The sequence below is a fragment of the Dermacentor albipictus genome, chromosome 8 (assembly GCF_038994185.2).
Source record: "Dermacentor albipictus isolate Rhodes 1998 colony chromosome 8, USDA_Dalb.pri_finalv2, whole genome shotgun sequence".
NCBI classification, from domain to species: Eukaryota; Metazoa; Arthropoda; class Arachnida; order Ixodida; family Ixodidae; genus Dermacentor; species Dermacentor albipictus.
In genome coordinates this window covers 116140143-116158838 of record NC_091828.1, presented here as the reverse complement: position 1 = coordinate 116158838, position 18696 = coordinate 116140143, and the positions used below count along the sequence as shown (strand labels likewise).

The 18696-nt window shown below is 51.9% G+C and overlaps 1 protein-coding gene and 1 long non-coding RNA gene across 2 annotated transcripts in view; one reads left to right on the top strand and one right to left on the bottom strand.

The window, feature by feature from the left end:
- Positions 1-18696, top strand: part of LOC135910363 (uncharacterized) — a 75054-nt gene that overhangs the window by 15407 nt on the left and 40951 nt on the right. The window lies entirely within an intron of this gene.
- On the bottom strand, positions 1878-17017 carry LOC135910361 (uncharacterized). The gene is made up of 2 exons (XM_065442421.1): positions 16858-17017; positions 1878-7694 (listed from the first exon to the last, which is right to left on the bottom strand). Exons 1-2 carry the CDS (start codon positions 16867-16869, stop codon positions 1989-1991), a joined length of 5718 nt encoding a protein of 1905 aa, XP_065298493.1. The 5' UTR covers positions 16870-17017; the 3' UTR covers positions 1878-1988.

Sequence of the window (18696 nt, the reverse complement as noted above, 5' to 3'; positions counted from 1 at the left end):
GTTTCTTTTTTACTTACCGAGCTTCGTAACTGGGGTGGACGGGATTATCTGCAGGTGTAGTCGTCAAGTCGATTATGAACACATTTCTCATTAACTAGCTTTTAGTGCGATAGCAAATATATGGACAGTCAAGGAGAATTTTCACCGTCAGCATCACCGTGATGTTCAAGATATATATATGCGAGATATACGACGGTGTGAGATGACCTCTTGCGCCTTCGATCAACTTTATTTATGTTCACACACACACATACATACATATACATATATATATATATATATATATATATATATATATATATATATATATTCAGGCGAAGCTTACACTTGTACTTTTTTGGTTAATGATCTTGGGGCGTGTTTTATAATTGCAGAATAGAAGTCTTCCAGTACCCAAATCACAACATTGTGCTAGAAACTTGGTACGTGTAGTGCCACTTTTGAGACCCACGCATTCAAATTGTGCCATTATATATATTGCTGTTCCAGTTAACTATTGCGTATAGCATATTTTCACTGTAACGAAAGCACACTTATCGCAACAGCAATGCACTTAGCTCCACATTTAAGTTCCTACTAATCCTAACTGACGCAATGAAGAGAGCTTGCAGCAGGAGGCTGTGCTTCGAGCACTCGCTGGCTTCAATTTTGTAATTACAGCGTGCTCTGTAAAGTCGGTGATTAAAAAGTTAACTTTATTGCTTTAGAAATTGGGGTTCATCGTGCCACTGTTGATGTACACCACTGTTTTAAAGCTCTTATGAAGCGCTGTTTTGAATGTAGTAATTTTTCTTTTTCTCGAATATTGCCCATTGAATACTCTCAGACTGCGGTCATTCAAACACTAGGTATACGAACTCACCATATGGCGCGTGACCAAAGCGCGAGAGGGGAAAAAAAATGGCTGTGGCTTAGGTAAGGTTAAGCCCAGGATGCGAGGCATACTAGCCTTTATTTTAGTTGTTGAACCACTGTTTAGCCTGGTGAACTGCTGTTGCTTGGCTATATTCAGTTCGGCTAGATGAAGAAACAACTCATGCGTTACTCTGCTTCGCCTTCAAGAGTGGAGCGCGACAGCGTACCCGTCGACCCGCCAAGGGGTGTAAGACAATGGGCTACGGCGCAGCGACTACGCGCCCCGCATTGGACGCGGTGAGCGTCGAGCAACGCAGCGTTCGGCGCGGCAACGAAATGTGCGCCTGAGCAAGCGACGCACGCCTGAGCCTTAGAAACAGCTCGTTTCTAAGGCAACACAGCATTCACTAGAGGCGCTTTTGTACCGCTTTGAAGCATCGTACTCGTGGCTCAGTGGTAGCGTCTCCGTTTCACACTCCGGAGACCCTGGTTCGATTCCCACCCAGCCCATCTTGCAAGAGTTGAGCCAAAGCCACTTCTCCTCTGTCGTGACGTCACGGTGTCACGTGGTATTGAAGGTGACACCGCCGCGCCTGAGGAGCTGGGTTGAGCTCTCGTAATATGCTTCGCATAAAATATCCGTTATGGCAATGCTTTGTCGTGTTGAATTAAACGCTATACTCAAAACCATTGAGGCATCGTTGGTCACTCCTCTGAGGCATGCGACGCCATTGGGTCAGTATAGCCGCGGCTAAAACGTGTTCCACAAACTACGCTAAGTGGCTGCACCCTATGTCATCAAGTGACAAAGCAAAAGTGCTTTCGCTCAAATGTCTTCTTTGCTCATCGACAGTCTAGTTTACTGGAACCTACTCTCGCAGGTGTAGCGCTGTTGAACAGTGGTTAAAATCAATCGCGGCAAAAATGCCACCTGCAAGCGGCCTCTAATCATTGTACATATCGACTGATTTGTCCACATACTAGAAGAGTGGACTGCTTCGCGAAATCAAAGCGCCTTCGTGTCAGTTTTCGCAAGCGAAAATTTATTGTCAACCTGTACAAGTTTATTTTCCTTTCAACAACATCCTCGCGCAACAATATATTAGTTTTCCCGAAGGAGCTGAGCGCGCCGCTCACTTCTTCTTCCTCCTGCGAAGCAACTCGATGTACTTCACCTCCCAGCCGGGCTCCTCGTCGAGGCCGTTGCCGTACGAGATGGTCTGACCCAGACCGAGACCAGAAGCGAATAGCTTCTGGTAACTGAGATCGAATGCCTGCGGGTCTACAACTGCCGCGGCGGGAGCAGCGTGGTGGAAGACGGCTGCTGCAGGAGCGGCGTGGTGGACCACTGCGCCGGCCGGAGCGGCGTGATGGACTACTGCGTGCTCCTGTTGGACCACTGTCACCGGAGCAGCCTGCTGGACGACGGCCGCCGGAGCGTGGTGTACGAGCGTCTTGACGTGAGGAACGGCAGCGGGAGCCTGCAGCAGAGCTGGAGCTCCGAAGGTGTGTCCGAAACCCAAGCCGGCGCCAAAAGTGGCCAGTGGAGCGGACAGGGCAGCAGTCTTGTAAGCGACGACCTGGGGAGCCGCGGCGACTGCAGGAGCGGCGAGGTGGTGGACCAAAGCTGGCGCCGGAGCGTGGGCGACGGCGACGGCAGGGGCAGCTGGAGCAGCGAAGGCTGGAGCAGCGGGGACGATGTGCTTCACATGGTGGACGGCCGGAGTGGCGTGGTGGAGCACCGAAGCAGCCGGGCCGGCGAAGGTGTGACCGAAACCCAGACCAGCTCCGAACGTCGCTAGTGGAGCTGCGAGCGCGGCTTGGCGGTAGGCAACTACGCTGGGCGCTGCCTGAACGTGCTGGACTACGGGGGCTTGTTGGACGAAGGTGGCTGGGGCAGCGGCGTGTACTTGCTGGACCACGGGAGCATGTTGAAAGACAGCTGCAGGTGCGGCAGCTGGAGCAGAGAAGATGTGCTTGACATGAGGTACCGCGGGAGCAGCGAGTGTGTGGCCCAAACCGAGACCGGCTCCGAACGTAGCGAGGGGAGCGCCCAGGGCAGCGGTGCGGTAAGCGACTAGGTTGGCTGCTGGAGCGGCGTGGACTAGGGCGGGAGCTGCAGAGAATACTGGCCCAGCAGCGACGGCCGGGGCGGATACAAACTGCTTCACGTGGTGAACGACAGGAGCAGGAGCTGGTCCGGCGAACACGGCAGGTGCTGGAGCCACAGCTGGAGCGGAAACGAAGTGCTTAACGTGAGGAACGGCAGCTGCGACGGCTGGGGCGTGGTGGACCAGAGCTGACGCAGGAGCGAACGTGTGTCCAAAGCCGAGTCCTGCACCGAAAGTGGCCAGTGGAGCTGTCAGGGCAGCACTGCGATATGCAAGAGCCGGAGCGGTGTGCTGAACCACGGCAGGAGCGGCGTGATGGACGACCGTTGGAGCGGCTGCTACTGCGACGCGGGGCGCAGCGAAAACTGGGGCATGGTCGAAGAAACTGGGAGCCGGCGCTGGAGCCGATACAAATTGCTTTACGTGCACGGGAGCTGGCGCTGCCGCAAATGCAGGTGCGGCAAGAGTATGGCCGAAACCGAGTCCAGCTCCGAATGTTGCCAAAGGAGCGGCGAGAGCAGCGGTACGGTAGGCGACGGCGGGAGCAGCGTGGTGCACAACCGGAGCAGCAGCGGCTACCCTGATGCGTGGGACGTTAAACACAGGTGCCGCTGGGGCGTGGTGAACAAAAGATGGAGCAGGAGCGGCGACGACCTGCCTCACAAGTGGAGCGTGGTGGACTACAGCCGTGGCAGGTGCAGGAGCACTGACGAAATGTTTAACGTGAACCGGAGCCTGCACAAAGAAGGGCGGGGCGGGTGCAGCAAGAGTGTGGCCAAGACCGAGTCCAGCGCCGAACATCGCCAGCGGTGCCGCTAGAGCAGCAGTACGGTAAGCAACGACAGGATCCGCGTGGTGGACTAGTGTGGCCGCTGGCGCGGGGGCAGCAACGGCGAACTGTGGAGCGGCGTGATGGACTACGGCCGGTGCGGGAGCAGACACGAATTGCTTAACATGCAAAGGCGCGGGAGCAGCAACGGCAAACTGTGGAGCAGCGTGATGGACCACGGCTGGCGCGGGAGCAGAGACGAATTGCTTAACGTGCACAGGCGCTGGAGCAGCAAAAGCTGGAGCTCCAAAAGTATGACCGAATCCCAGACCCGCTCCAAAGGTGGCTACTGGAGCGGCAAGGGCAGCAGTGCGGTAAGCAACCGCGGGAGCGGCATGATGGACAACAGCCGGTGCTGGTGCGGCCACCGTTACACGCGGAGTGGCGAATACAGGTGCGGCTGGGGCAGCTACAGCGAAGCGTGGCGCTGCGAACGCTGGCGCGGCGTGGTGAACAACCGTTGGTGCGGGAGCGGACACAAACTGTTTAACGTGGACGGCCGCTGGGGCAGCAAACGCTGGTGCAGCGAGTGTGTGTCCGAAGCCAAGACCAGCTCCGAACATCGCTACCGGAGCGGCAAGGGCAGCAGTGCGGTAAGCAATCGCGGGAGCGGCATGATGGACAACAGCCGGTGCTGGTGCGGCCACCGTTACACGCGGAGTGGCGAATACAGGTGCGGCTGGGGCAGCTACAGCGAAGCGTGGCGCTGCGAACGCTGGCGCTGTGTGGTGAACAACCGTTGGTGCGGGAGCGGACACAAACTGTTTAACGTGGACGGCCGCTGGGGCAGTAAACGCTGGTGCAGCGAGTGTGTGTCCGAAGCCAAGACCAGCTCCGAACATCGCTACCGGAGCGGCAAGGGCAGCAGTGCGGTAAGCAACCGCGGGAGCGGCATGATGGACAACAGCCGGTGCTGGTGCGGCCACCGTTACACGCGGAGTGGCGAATACAGGTGCGGCTGGGGCAGCTACAGCGAAGCGTGGCGCTGCGAACGCTGGCGCGGCGTGGTGAACAACCGTTGGTGCGGGAGCGGACACAAACTGTTTAACGTGGACGGCCGCTGGGGCAGCAAACGCTGGTGCAGCGAGTGTGTGTCCGAAGCCAAGACCAGCTCCGAACATCGCTACCGGAGCGGCAAGGGCAGCAGTGCGGTAAGCAACCGCGGGAGCGGCATGATGGACAACAGCCGGTGCTGGTGCGGCCACCGTTACACGCGGAGCGGCGAATACAGGCGCGGCTGGGGCAGCTACAGCGAAGCGTGGCGCTGCGAACGCTGGCGCGGCGTGGTGAACAATCGTAGGTGCGGGTGCGGACACAAACTGTTTAAAGTGGACGGGTGCTGGGGCAGCAAACGCTGGTGCAGCGAGTGTGTGTCCGAAGCCAAGACCAGCTCCGAAGGTCGCTACCGGAGCGGCAAGGGCCGCAGAGCGGTAAGCAACCGCGGGAGCGGCATGATGGACAAGCGCCGGTGCTGGTGCGGCCACCGTTACACGCGGAGCGGCGAATACAGGCGCGGTTGGGGCAGCTACAGCGAAGCGTGGCGCTGCGAACGCTGGCGCGGCGTGGTGAACAACCGTTGGTGCGGGAGCGGACAAAAACTGTTTAACGTGGACGGGCGCTGGGGCAGCAAATGCTGGTGCAGCGAGTGTGTGTCCGAAGCCAAGACCAGCTCCGAACATCGCTACCGGAGCGGCAAGGGCAGCAGTGCGGTAAGCAACCGCGGGAGCGGCATGATGGACAATAGCTGGTGCTGGTGCGGCCACCGTTACACGCGGAGCGGCGAATACAGGCGCCGCTGGGGCAGCTACAGCGAAGCGTGGCGCTGCGAACGCTGGCGCACCGTGGTGAACAACCGTAGGTGCGGGAGCGGACACGAACTGTTTAACGTGGACGGGCGCTGGGGCAGCAAATGCTGGAGCAGCGAGTGTGTGGCCGAAGCCAAGACCAGCTCCGAAGGTCGCTACCGGAGCGGCAAGGGCAGCAGTACGATAAGAGACTGCGGGAGCGGCATGATGGACAACACCGGGTGCTGGTGCGGCCACCGTTACACGTGGAGCGGCAAATACAGGCGCGGCTGGGCCAGCTACAGCGAAGCGCGGCGCTGCGAACGCTGGTGCGGGAGCGGACACAAACTGTTTAAAGTGGACGGGCGCTGGGGCAGCAAATGCTGGAGCAGCGAGTGTATGGCCGAAGCCAAGGCCAGCTCCGAAGGTCGCTACCGGTGCGGCAAGGGCAGCAGTACGATAAGAGACTGCGGGAGCGGCATGATGGACAACAGCCGGTGCTGGTGCGGCCACCGTTACACGTGGAGCGGCAAATACAGGCGCGGCTGGGCCAGCTACAGCGAAGCGCGGCGCTGCGAACGCTGGTGCGGGAGCGGACACAAACTGTTTAACGTGGACTGGCGCTGGGGCACCAAACGCTGGTGCAGCGAATGTGTGGCCGAAGCCAAGGCCAGCTCCGAAGGTCGCTACCGGTGCGGCAAGGGCAGCAGTACGATAAGAGACTGCGGGAGCGGCATGATGGACAACAGCCGGTGCTGGTGCGGCCACCGTGACACGCGGAGCAGCGAATACAGGCGCGGCTGGGGCAGCTACAGCGAAGCGTGGCGCTGGGAACGCTGGCGCTGCGTGGTGAACAACCGTTGGTGCGGGAGCAGACACGAACTGCTTAACGTGGACGGGCGCTGGAGCAGCAAATGCTGGAGCAGCGAGTGTGTGGCCGAAGCCAAGACCTGCTCCAAAGGTCGCCACTGGAGCAGCAAGAGCAGCACTTCGGTAAGCGACTGCGGGAGCTGCGTGATGCAGTACAGCAGGCGCTGGAGCAGCTACTGAAAATCTAGGAGCGGCGAACGCTGGAGCTGCGTGATGGACGAAAGCCTGCGCTGGCGCCGACACGAACTGCTTAACATGCACAGGCGCCTGAGCAGGGAAAGCAACCTGACGGAAGCCGAACGCAGGAGCTGGACCTGCTGCAACGGTCACGCGAGGAGCGCTAAAGACTGGCGCAGCCTGTTGAACGACTGCCGGAGCTGGCGCAGGGACGATGTGCTTGACGTGGACAGGCGCTTGTTGAACGAAGGTCGGGGCCGGTGCCGGTACGGCGAACTGCCTTACGACTGGTGCCGGTTGAGCGAAGGTCGCGGGAGCTGGGGCGGAGAATATCTGTTTGACGTGTACAGGAGCTTGGTGGACGACTGCCGGAGCCGGAGCAGCAACGGCAACCTGTCGGTAGACTGGTGCTTGCTGGACGAACGTTGGCGCAGGTGCCGCGACCGCGACCTGTCTCACGACGGGCGCCTGCTGTACAAAAGTGGGCGCAGGGGCCGATACGAAGTGCTTGACGTGCACAGGGGCCTGCTGGAAGACTGCCGGGGCTGGCGCAGCGGCAACGAACTGTCGCAGCTGAACTGGCGCGGCGGCGGGAACGATGTGCTTCACGTGGACTCCTCCTCCCGGCGCGGGTCCGACCAGCGTCTGTCCCACGGCTGGCACGGGTGCGTGTGCGGCGTAGGACACTCGCTGCGCTACACTGAATCTAACCGGAGCTGACTGGACGAACGACGGCCGAACTTGAGCCACGGCAGGGCCATGGCTGACGAATGTGGCCGCCGGTGCGGCGCCTCCAAGTAGGCTTCGGAAGGCGACCGGGGCCGCCTGCTGGTAAGCGAAGTTTGCAGCGGGCGCGGCGGCTACCGTCACGGTAGGCCGTGATACTGCGACGGGCGCTGCCTGCTGCACGAACGTGGCTTCCGGGGCAGGCCTGTACGCGAGGTTGGCCGGGTAGGCTGTGCCGACGGCTACTCCGGAGGGCGCGGCGGGCTGGAGGATGGCTGCGCCGCCCCCGTGGAGGAATCCTGCGAAGGCGCTGCTGGCCAGGCCCAAGAGTACGATGATGCACTGCGCAGAAGATTACGCAGTATTGGCATTGTGCTGGCCCCACATCTCAGACCACAGCAGCTATTGAAACTTGCCAGCCATTGCGCGCGTGTACCTGTGAATTCTATACTCTGGACACGACCAGACCAACCTTCTAGCGGGCCTGTGTGCTATTTAAACCAAATAATCATGACCGCATTTAGATTGGCGGCTCACGCAAACAGCCCCTCTTATGAGCTCATTTTCAAAGAACGTTACATGTTTTTATCTGTTCTTACTAAATGATGGCTACAGACGCCAACACAACTCGACATTAGTGCAGGATGTTGCAGAAAATGAATTAGAAGTTTATAAAACATTTGTAATATGCAATAATTGACTAATTTACAATGTATTGCGTTTATAACTAGTACAGCTACATTTTAAGATGACTCGAGGTAGTAATTAAACAAGGAGTTATGGAAATTAGGCCAATGTCCTAGATTCAATGCATCTCTCGCTTTCTGATTTTGAGCATGGTGGCGATGTTTTTCATCTTTGGAACTAGTTCAAGAAATTAGTGCCATCATGCGTGGACAGGTTTGTTCCTTTGCGTAGAAATATTACAAAGCGTCGGAACCCATGGATTGGCCGGGACAGAAGCCATCTAAAGCAGCGTAATAAACGAAAAGGAAGGGTAAAACTACGTCAGCATTGACCGCCCTACAAGAACAGCTGGTTACTAAATTAAAGCTTGTGCGCAGTAAATTTTATAGCATAACTCTTACAGCTTTCTTGAAAGAATCTCCTGAGAAATTCTGGCGCTACCTGTCAGGTTCCCAACCGTGCGTGAATTATCTAAAGATTAATGGTAACATGTGTGCAAACCTTACTTTATTGTAAATGAATTTAACACTACTTTTCACCAAGCGTTTACAAGACCAAATGTTCAATATTTACGAACGCAATACTTTGACTCACCGCCCGTTGCAAACTGAATGCCTGACCTAGTTTTTGGTGGCCAAGGAGTACTTTCTCTTCTTTTAAATGTAAAAATGAAAAAGTCAAGCGGCGCTGATGGCATACCGAATGCCTTCCTTGTACGGTACTCAGCGATTGTGTCCCATTACCTTTATGTTCTGTTTAATGTATCACTCAACCAATGCTCCTTACCTGCAGATTGGCTCACGGCAAGAGTAGTTCCCGTATTTAAATCGGGAAACAGGCAAAAAGCTTGTAACTACAGACCAATTTCTCTAATAAGCACATGCTGTACATTGATTGAACATTTAATAGCTCACCATATATCTCAGCACCTTCAATAAAAAAATTCTTCGTTGAGTATCAGCATGGTTTCCGGAAGGCTGTCTCAACAACTACGCAAATAATTTCGGTTATACATGATTTTGCTTCATCTCTAGATAATTACAGGCAGATAGATGCGGTTTATCTTGACATGTCAAAAGCTTTTGATCGTGTGCCGCACACCTTACTCATTGACAGATTAAGCGATGCCGGGCTTCCTGAGAGATTGATATTGTGGTTGCAGGCTTATTTGAATAATCGCTCACAGTTTGTGGAGTCTGTGTGTGTGTTAGGTTTGCTGATCTGCCGGTCTTGTTTGGGGTTCCACAATGTTCCGTGCTTGGTCGTCTGTAGTTTTTAATTTATAAAAACGACATTGCTTCTAACATCGACCATTCTGTTACAGTAAAATTGTTCGCTGATGACTGCGTGATGTATAGTGTTGTCAATAGCTCCTCTTGCCAAACACTACTGAACAATAGCCTCTGTAAACTCGCGGTGTGGTGCGAACGAAACGGTATGCAAATCAATTTTGGTATAACAGTTGCTATGAGAATAACCACAAAGAAAAAGCCACTGTCTCATACGTGCCGCATCGCAAATAAAACTATTCACTCAGTAACGTCTGTCAAATATCTAGAACTAACTATCACAAGCAACTTAAAATTGGACAAACTTTTGAAGAACGTTTGTACAACAGCGTTTAATAAACTTTGGTGTTTGCGCAGGAAATTAAAAGACTCACCGTCAAGTGTTAAACTTGAGGCATACCACACTTTGGTTCGACCAGTCCTTGAGTACGCTTCCGCAGTATGGGACCATACTACGTTAAAGATATCGCACAAGTAGAACGAATTCAGCGTCTCGCTGCTCGATTTATTATATCTCACTATCGGTCTTCTTCATCTGTTACTGACATGTTGCTGCGACTGAATCTGGAACCCCTCCGTGTCCGCCGAAAGATTGCGAGACTAAAGATGCTTTATTTGATCTATCAGAACAAAATTGGTCTGCCGCGCGAAACTTATCTCTCCTGCTCACAACACAGGTCTTCTAGAATTAATCACTCGAATGTTATCCGCCCGTACTTTGCGAGGATGAAGATGTTTCAGAAGTCTTTTTTTCCGCTCACAATTGAAGAGCGTAATTGTCTGCCACTGTCTGTAGCTGATTGTGCAAATGTAGATTCCTTTGTGAAATCTTTGTCATTGCACTTGATGTAAACCTCTCCTGCTAGGGCAGCATTGCTGCCTGCAGTATTTTGAAATCAATCAATAAATAATTATTTAAGTAAGTAAGTCAGTAAATAAATAAATAAATAAATAAATAAATAAATAAATAAATAAATAAATAAATAAATAAATGCATTTCAACCAAATGAGCCTTGCGAGTGTTCCCAATTCCAGACTTGAAGTTCTTCGTCGTAGTAGTTTATAATAATTTCCAGGCATGCGAAAAGTCGACGTTGCTGGTTTACGCTACTTAGTGAATGCCAACCAATGTTACTTTGGACACCAAAGCAAAACTACCGAAGAATGGAACTGTCACGCCCTTACCAGGTGCCCACGAATGATGTAACTGTTCAGCCTCCCTGTCTCTCGCCTCATTCTTTCTCGACGGCGAGGCTTAAACATTCACGCCATTCATTGGCATTTGCTAAGAGCGGTACAGCTGCGTTCTTCGGCAGTTCAGTTTTTTTATTCTAGGTGACACTGGCTGTTTTTCAGTGAACTGCATAAATCAGAAACGTGACATTCTTTCATGTCTCCAATGGTTGCGAACGCCTCGAATGACAAGTTTCAAACCTCACATCAGGACCAGACATGTAGCTTTTTCGGTCAAAAAGGCATTCACTGTAATTTCCATACAAATTTGTAGAATTCGGATCCCGAGTTAATATAACTGTATGCCTTCGCGGTAAAAGGGATCACGAGGAAATCGTTTAGTTATCGCGTATTCTTTGTAATTTCTTCATTAGGACCTTTGTTACATTGACGAGCTTACCTACTGGTTGCCTTGCTTTCATACCTCTCACTTTAATTGCTACTTCTGATATCAGCCTAGCTACTTTTTCATTCATTACGTCTATTTTATCTTTATCTTCCTGTCCTAAAGCTGCATCTTTGTTTGCGAACACCAGCCCAAATTCGTCTACTTTTACCCACACTGCATCTTGGCGGGCCTGTTTCTTATTGATTATTTTTCTCTTTCACTATTAAACTTAAGAGCAATAATATTCCTCACTAACCTATGATCACTACTTTTTACCGCACCTAACACTTCTACATCCGGCACTATGCTGGGATCGGGCTAGCGTGTGAAACCTATTTAATTTCTCGTTTCTCCATCAGGGCATTTCCCGGTGCACTTCCTCTTACTGCGCTTCCTGGAGAAGGTATTCATTATTCGGAGTCTACTTTTTTCCTCGAATTCTACCAACATCTTTCCTCTACTATTCCTAGAATCGATGCCGTGGTTGCCAATTGATTGCTCCCCAGCCTGCTTTTTCACCACTTTTGCAGTGAAGTTGTCCATGACTTCAGTATACTGTTGCTGCACCGTTATCATTGCTAACTCAACATCTTCATCAAGCTGTTATGTTTATTCATCACTGTGAATGGAGGTTGGAGAGTAGGCTTGTACTACCCATTTAATCTATATCTTCCATCAGTCAGCGGAATCTAACACCATTAACACCGCCATGTTTTACCAGCCTCTCCTTCGACCAAGCAGCGCGACTGAGACAGAAGAAGCTTTAATGTGAGTGTAACTTAGCTAGCCTCTCCATTGTGCTGAGTGGTTGGCATGTTTGTAATATTAGAAATACTAATGCTTTGTCACAGAAACAAGATTAATTGAACGCAAAATATGCTGCGCGCGCTCCAGCTTGTCACGCGACGTCACTAAAACAGCGGTAGCTCCCCATGTGATATCACCTGCAAGCACTGATTAGGCATGAATAGACAAAATAAAAGAAAAATAATAATTTTTGATTTGGTGACTTTTCGCCAATAGCCCTCTGCTATTGGTCAAAAGCTTTCGGGCTGCGCCCACTTCGCCTGTCGGTCACACGACATCACTTTACCACGAAAACTCACCGCGTCAAAATCCCGTATACGTGCTAACAATGCATTTTTATGCCGAACAAAACTGAATTTTACAGCGAAGCTGTATACCTCTACGGTCCAAGGAAATTTCCGTGTCGTAAAAAAAATGATCCTCGCACGTAGGCCGATCCCGAAGACCGTGCAATGCTGGGCCGACCCGCGGCAGAGGGGACGCAGGCGTTAAGCACTCCCCATACGTGGGCCGATCCCGAAGATTGTGCAATGCTGGGCCCACCTCCGGTGGAGGTGAAGCAGGCGTTAAGAACTCCCCATACGAGTGCCGATGCCGAAGCTAGTGCAATGCCGGGCCGACCCGCGGCGGAGGTGAAGCAGGCGTTAAGCACTCCCCATACGTGGGCCGATCCCGAAGATAGTGCAATGCTGGGCCGACCTCCGGTGGAGGTGAAGCAGGCGTTAAGAACTCCCCATACGAGTGCCGATGCCGAAGATAGTGCAATGCCGGGCCGACCCGCGGTGGAGGTGAAGCAGGTGTTAAGCACTCCCCATACGTGGGCCGATCCCGAAGATAGTGCAATGCCGGGTCGACCCGCGGCGGAAGTGCAGTTCGCCATTATGGGCACACATATATAGCCAGATTCGCTGGTCATCCTTCTTCACAGAGTGGAAGGGCACTGAGATTTTTTTCTGAATAGCCGGAATAGCCTGTTCTGAAAGTAATAGAAGATGGCTTTCCGCCAATCGCTCATGCACTTGCTATTCCCACGTGCCAGAGAGCATGAATTTATTTGCGTATAATAAACTCCTTGTTGCCTCGCAGTATGACGTTATTGAGCCCTTTTGGCACGGACACATCGCTTTGCCAACTTTTCTTTGCTGAGAATGCGCTTAAGCGGCATTCTTAACATTCCGTTGCACGCCACCTCGACTTTCGACCAGCCACTGCAAGCTAAGTCAGGGGAAGCTGACCAATCGCTGGCGCCAGTACCACCCTCCTCATCCGGTTATCTATTGTCACTGCGCTAGCTCAGCCTCGTCCAAACGCTCTCCAAATGAGCGTGCTCCTCGCCTCTTGTCAGCCAATCAGTTAAGAAAAACCGCATAATGCATGCAATGTTATTCGTTTGGAAAGCAAACAAAAGGGATCTGTTGTCAACGAGGAGGGTGTTTGATTGGGCTATTCGGACAACACCGCGCGTCACCACCTAATGCTTGTGCCGGCGGTTACGTAAATTTGACGGACGGAGATTGGATTAAAAACAGATTGGAATTATTTTATGTTAATAGGGTCCAAAGCCAAAACGTTGTCAAAACGTTGTCTAACCTGGGGTTTACCTATCTCTCACACTGTTAATCTCTTCAAGCATTCAGCCTCCTGTGAACGCTTTCTATTGTTTAGACGACATGTACTAAAGGTAGGAGGGAGAGGTTTCGGAAAACATATCCTAGCACGCAATTTCAGAAGAAGGAATATTACATGACCTTTGGAAGAGATCGTGAAGCCAACTCGTTGTAGCTAAATGACTGTGAGGACGACTATTAAAAGCTTTTCATGGGTCTGGAGATGCATCTGTTGTACTTCCTGATTGTGCACGTACCAATGCTTACTAGCTTCAGGTCCAGCGCATCTATGTGCCATTGGTGTCTGTCCATTTTTTGATGGTGGCTGGCTTGAACTCGGATGGAGTCTCGGCTAAGCTACAACGTTCGATAAGAGGCTCGAATGTGCTCGGAGACGCCAAGCTCTCTGTGCGAGAGGTCGGCAAAGACGTTAGTGCTAGTGATTGTTGCAGTCACCCATTCTTCATTGGGCTACGTATTATTTGTCGTTGTAGTAGATTACCCTTCGAAAAATGTCTTTTTTTCTCATTTACTTCTTTGTCGTCGTTACGCCATATAAAAGAATGGTAAGCCGATATTTATTCTTTTTAGTTCAGTTGACGCCGCAGCACCGACTACGTTTAGAGACGCGCTATGCTTTCTGTATTTGAAGTGCAGTTCTTAGGCACCCTTTCCTACTTTGAACATCGGCGTCTCTGGGCGTGACCAAGCGAACGAGCTCAGCGAAGGATGAAAGAGAGAACGCGGAGCGCAGAGGGGGATGAAAGACGGCGACGGCGAAGAGCACGTGAGGACGAAAGAGGAGGAGGAGGAGAGCATGGCTAAAGCGTGAGGAGGAAAGCGGGGTGCCACACGAGACGTGCTCAACGGCGGCGACAAGGCATGCGGTGAGCGCGTCCACGCATATCATATATGGAAACGAAGTCCTGACGTGGGCTTCGGAACCTCTGTGCTTTGGCGGCTTAGCCTGCGGCTCCATCGCCGGAGAATGTGCACCGCGTGGGCCGCGCGGTGTTCTTGCTTTCCCGTGTTCCTGTGTTCGTGCTTTGTTCCCGCGTTCATGCTTTCTTTCTGAACAAGGAGCGACGCAACTGGTGGAAATGCTTCGTCAGCCGCTGCTTGCAAACGAGCTGCCCGAGCAGAGGCACAGCTACGCCGCCGAGAGGACCTTATCATTTAAAATCAAATTCTTTGCCATAATAAATCGCGAATCTAAGTACCTAAACAGCTGCTCTCCAAAGTCACATTAGGGAGTGCCGTAATCGTCGGGGAATATTTAAAATTTTTTGTTGGCCTCGAAAACGCCTCGGCCTTTTGCCACCGGATACTGGAGAGCCAATTTACTGCTCAAATGGACCACACCAGTGAAAGCAACAAAGTAACTGTGAATGTGTACGGTCGGACAAATGCTGAGACAGTTTCTCAACGGCAACCTACGGAACCTAACCAAGCCTATTGTTATCAATGAACACTTCTTCCAATTAGTATATACATCGTATTAGCCAAATCAATATGGTCCTTTCGTAAGTCAGAGGAGGTGACATGATTGGTGAAGATGCAGTCTTACTATTTGCTCAAGAGTTTCGAAGCCTATCTGAGGTTTGCCAGGATAATTGCCGTCGTGCTATTTGATGGCATGGTCTGTCACAACTAGAAAGCAAAACTTAGATGTGCACTATTTCCCGAAGACTCGTAGCTTTCAGCCATATAATTCTAAATGAATTGTGACGTTGTAGCCTGGCTACTGTATATGGGCACATAAAGCAAGTGCGATTAAAGAATTTCCACCCACCTTGGAAGAACCCCATCTTTCATTTGGGCGTTGCTTAAACAACAGTCGACTCTATATGAATTACCGCAATTGATGGACGGCTACTGCTCGTATAAGGGCCTATAACTATTGAGAAGTGTGAATGAGAATGCAAAGTGGTCGGGACATCAGCGTTGCTTCTAGGCAACAGGGGTGAGCTATAGGCTTTCTTGATACGCAGATTTTGCCAAAACAAGCGAGAGCTCTTGGAACCACTGAATGAAAGAAACGATGAAATGTGCAAGTTCTATGCCTGGAGAAGAAGTAACTCCTGTTGCACTGAAAGCTTTTCGGCAGCGTATTAGGTTAGGAGAATCTGCTCGCGAACAAGTTGGTACACCTTCTTGAAATGTACAAAAGTTGTGCAGCGCAATAAAAAAAATGGAGACAGGAAAGGAACACAGAAACGACATGGACGGGCGATGTGGATTTCAGCGGCGTCAATCAAAAGAGTCGGTGGAATTGGCTGACAGGTGAAATATTGTAGGTCTCCCAAAAAAACTTTCGTTCCACGTCCGTCCTCACAACAAAACACCATAAAGTTTGTCACACCGTTTTTGTTCTTCAGGGATCCATGTCGGCCGAACAAATGAAGCCACAACCACGGAGTGTACAAATGAAACCACACAACCAGTGAAACGACGAGGGAACTTGTATTCCTGAAGAAGACAAGCCGTCTTGCCGAATCGTTGATACCATACTGAGACTTCTTTTGTGTGCCTACCGTTGATCATTTCAAATCTCCATCTTCCTGACCACTTTCCCGAGATTTAGTGACTCCCGTCATTTCCCCGTATCTATTCAGACACAAGCTACCACTTGGTGGTCGCCTTGAACGATTCAACGCAGCATGTCGATGGAAACATTAGTGAAAGAGAGCAGAGATACAATGCTTCGATACGCATCATCGGCCAAGTATCGTGTGGGTTTCGTATGCTAAGGCCTGGTCAAGAGCCTGCCTAGCTTGTCTATCGCCAGAAACGAAGAAAGTTGATTTCAAGGAAACCGCTGCACGAAAAAAGGGTTCCGGAGTCTTTTGAACATTATGTATATAACCAAGGTTATTTGTTAATCAAATTCTTTTGATGTTCGCCTTAGTTCTGAACAGGCCTGCAGGAACAGCAGCGCTGGCACACACCCAATCCTATAACCGAACAGTTACTATCAGAGCAAACGCCTTGTCAAGTGCTTGGTCACCTGGGTCGCAGTATTAGAGCAGCTTCATATGGCTGAGGTGCATTACTGGCACCGGCCTAAAGCTTAGAGAAGAAAAGCTGTCGGTACCCTGTCGGCACGTCACCCATTCTAACAGTCTGCCATGTGCCATCGGTGTTCGAAAGACGTCTGCACTTTTCTTTCAGGGCCAACGTACAACTACCACTCAGAGGAAACGGACGCACACCGGACTACAAAGCAACTCGCCCGCTGCGCCGCGAGTAATCGGAACTAGCACAGGGTTATTCTGACGTCAAGGCATGGTGCGCGCGTCGGGAGCCGTGCCGAGGGAGTCGCTGGTCTCACTGAAGTCGATGACGCAGAGTAATCCATCAGGGTCCCAGAACCACTGGATCACGGACCGCGTCTTCGGAAAGCGACGTGTAGCCGGTTTCGCGGCGCCCTGTCGCACATGGCAGTGCCATCGAGAACTACGGCAGAGTCGCGCGGGGCGTGTCCCGGTACTCACGAGGGCCTGCATCCTGAAGTGTGGTGGCTGGTCCCCCCTCGTCCCAACCGTTGTGGCACTTTTCGAACAGATGGCCTCTGATCCTTGGCGCCCCTTCACTTTTATATACCGGCTCGAAAATCAGTCTCCGCGATCGCTGCTCCTCTCCTGTGCCTCGCGCGCGGAACGCCTCGACGACCGTTACGAAGTAAGAGGATCTACGGGGCTTCGAAACAACGTCTCTTCTTTTGCCGCCACCCTCCCACACAACACAAATACGCGCCTGCCCCTTCTCCACCCCCCCTCCTCCTCCGTGCCCCTCCTTCCACGCCGAAGGAACGACGATGTCTCGGAAACGATCGCCGGCGACGAAAAGGTTGTCGCATCGTCCTCAACATCGCGGGCGCGCGGAGACGTCGCAAGGAGTGCGCGACACTCCCCCCCCCCCCCTCCCCCCCTAGGCCCGATGCCACCGGCGGCTAATCCGATGAGCGCGAGGTATACTGTAAAGATACGCCGCGGCTCGTGGAGAGATCTTTCTCCCCGCACGGCGACTCCCTTGGCTTCAAGGAGTCACGAGCGGCGGGAACACGACGCGACGTCGCGAGACTTAATTCGGCGTTTGCAGGGGGACAACCTCGCCCGCTCTCCTCACCTTTACGTTTTGAAGGGTCGCGCACAAGTGAACAGATGCGTCGAGAATCCCACCCTCTCCCTAAACGGTGCTGTATTGGTTCGAAGAAGAGGCCGTATGTCGACGTAATTCGAATTCAGTTCAGATGAGATAGTGAGTGGGCTGTACACCGTAAGGCAAGGGAAAGCTGTGTTTTTCTCGGTCGGAACAAGGTATACAACGGATCTTGATGCTCGCCCCTACCTTCGAACCCTTGCTTGCTGCGGTGGAGAGGTGTTACTGAAGCAAGCGGGGAGAGGGTTGCAGAGGGGTGTGGCAAGCAGGCTAACAACCTCGACGCGGCAACGACCTTGGCTCTAAAGCAGAATCTGGGTTAAAGAGAGCGCGGAAAGAAAGTGAAAACTTCTTCACATTCTAACACCAACTACACCGTCCGGGAGAATCCCTACCTCTGGTGCCTCCGCAAAGACAGATGTCTGATTACGTATCTCAGAGCGCGAAGAATCGTTTGGTTAAGCCTGTCAATGAACCCAATCGGTTGCCCATCAGGAACAGTACCGCCTTCGAGAATGACGATTTTTGCACTTCATTCTTTTTTCTGGAATCGATGAAATAAATCGTTTTGTAGGCGCTTCACGTTTCTACCTTTTTCATCACGTTTGAGTAAACGGCCCTTTCGCAACGAGACGTGCTACAAATGGGTCGCCGTTTTGTCGATGCATCACGTTGTTCTTTGCAACAGTACAGAAAGTCCGCTTGATTGCGTAGAGCACCGAGCTCCGAGGGCCGTTGTGAGCGCGAGTTAGTTGATGAAAAAGAAACGTAGAGAGACGGCTTCCGTTCCGATAAGAGGTTGCTGCAAGCTGGTTTAGCAGTATTTGTTAAATAGGTAGCGAGTTTGCTCAGAGATAAGAATGTAGTTGGATATTGAAAAGGTTGTTGCTGTGTTCTTTTCGCTCCACTGATGTCTACAGTGGGAACTAATCTTGTGCCGTGGCTAACAGTCGAGCTACGGCCCAAGAACACGCAAATCTTAAGATTGTTTTATACATTATGCTTGTAGAGTGCTATTGCAGGCACCAAATTCACAAGAAGAAAATTTGGAACGAATTGAATAGACTTGGAACGAATTTTGAAACTTGCACCACTTCTCAAGTTGGTGCCGTATGCATTCAAGCAAGAAAAATTGCCTGAACAACAGCATATTTCCTAGCACACTTCAGGAA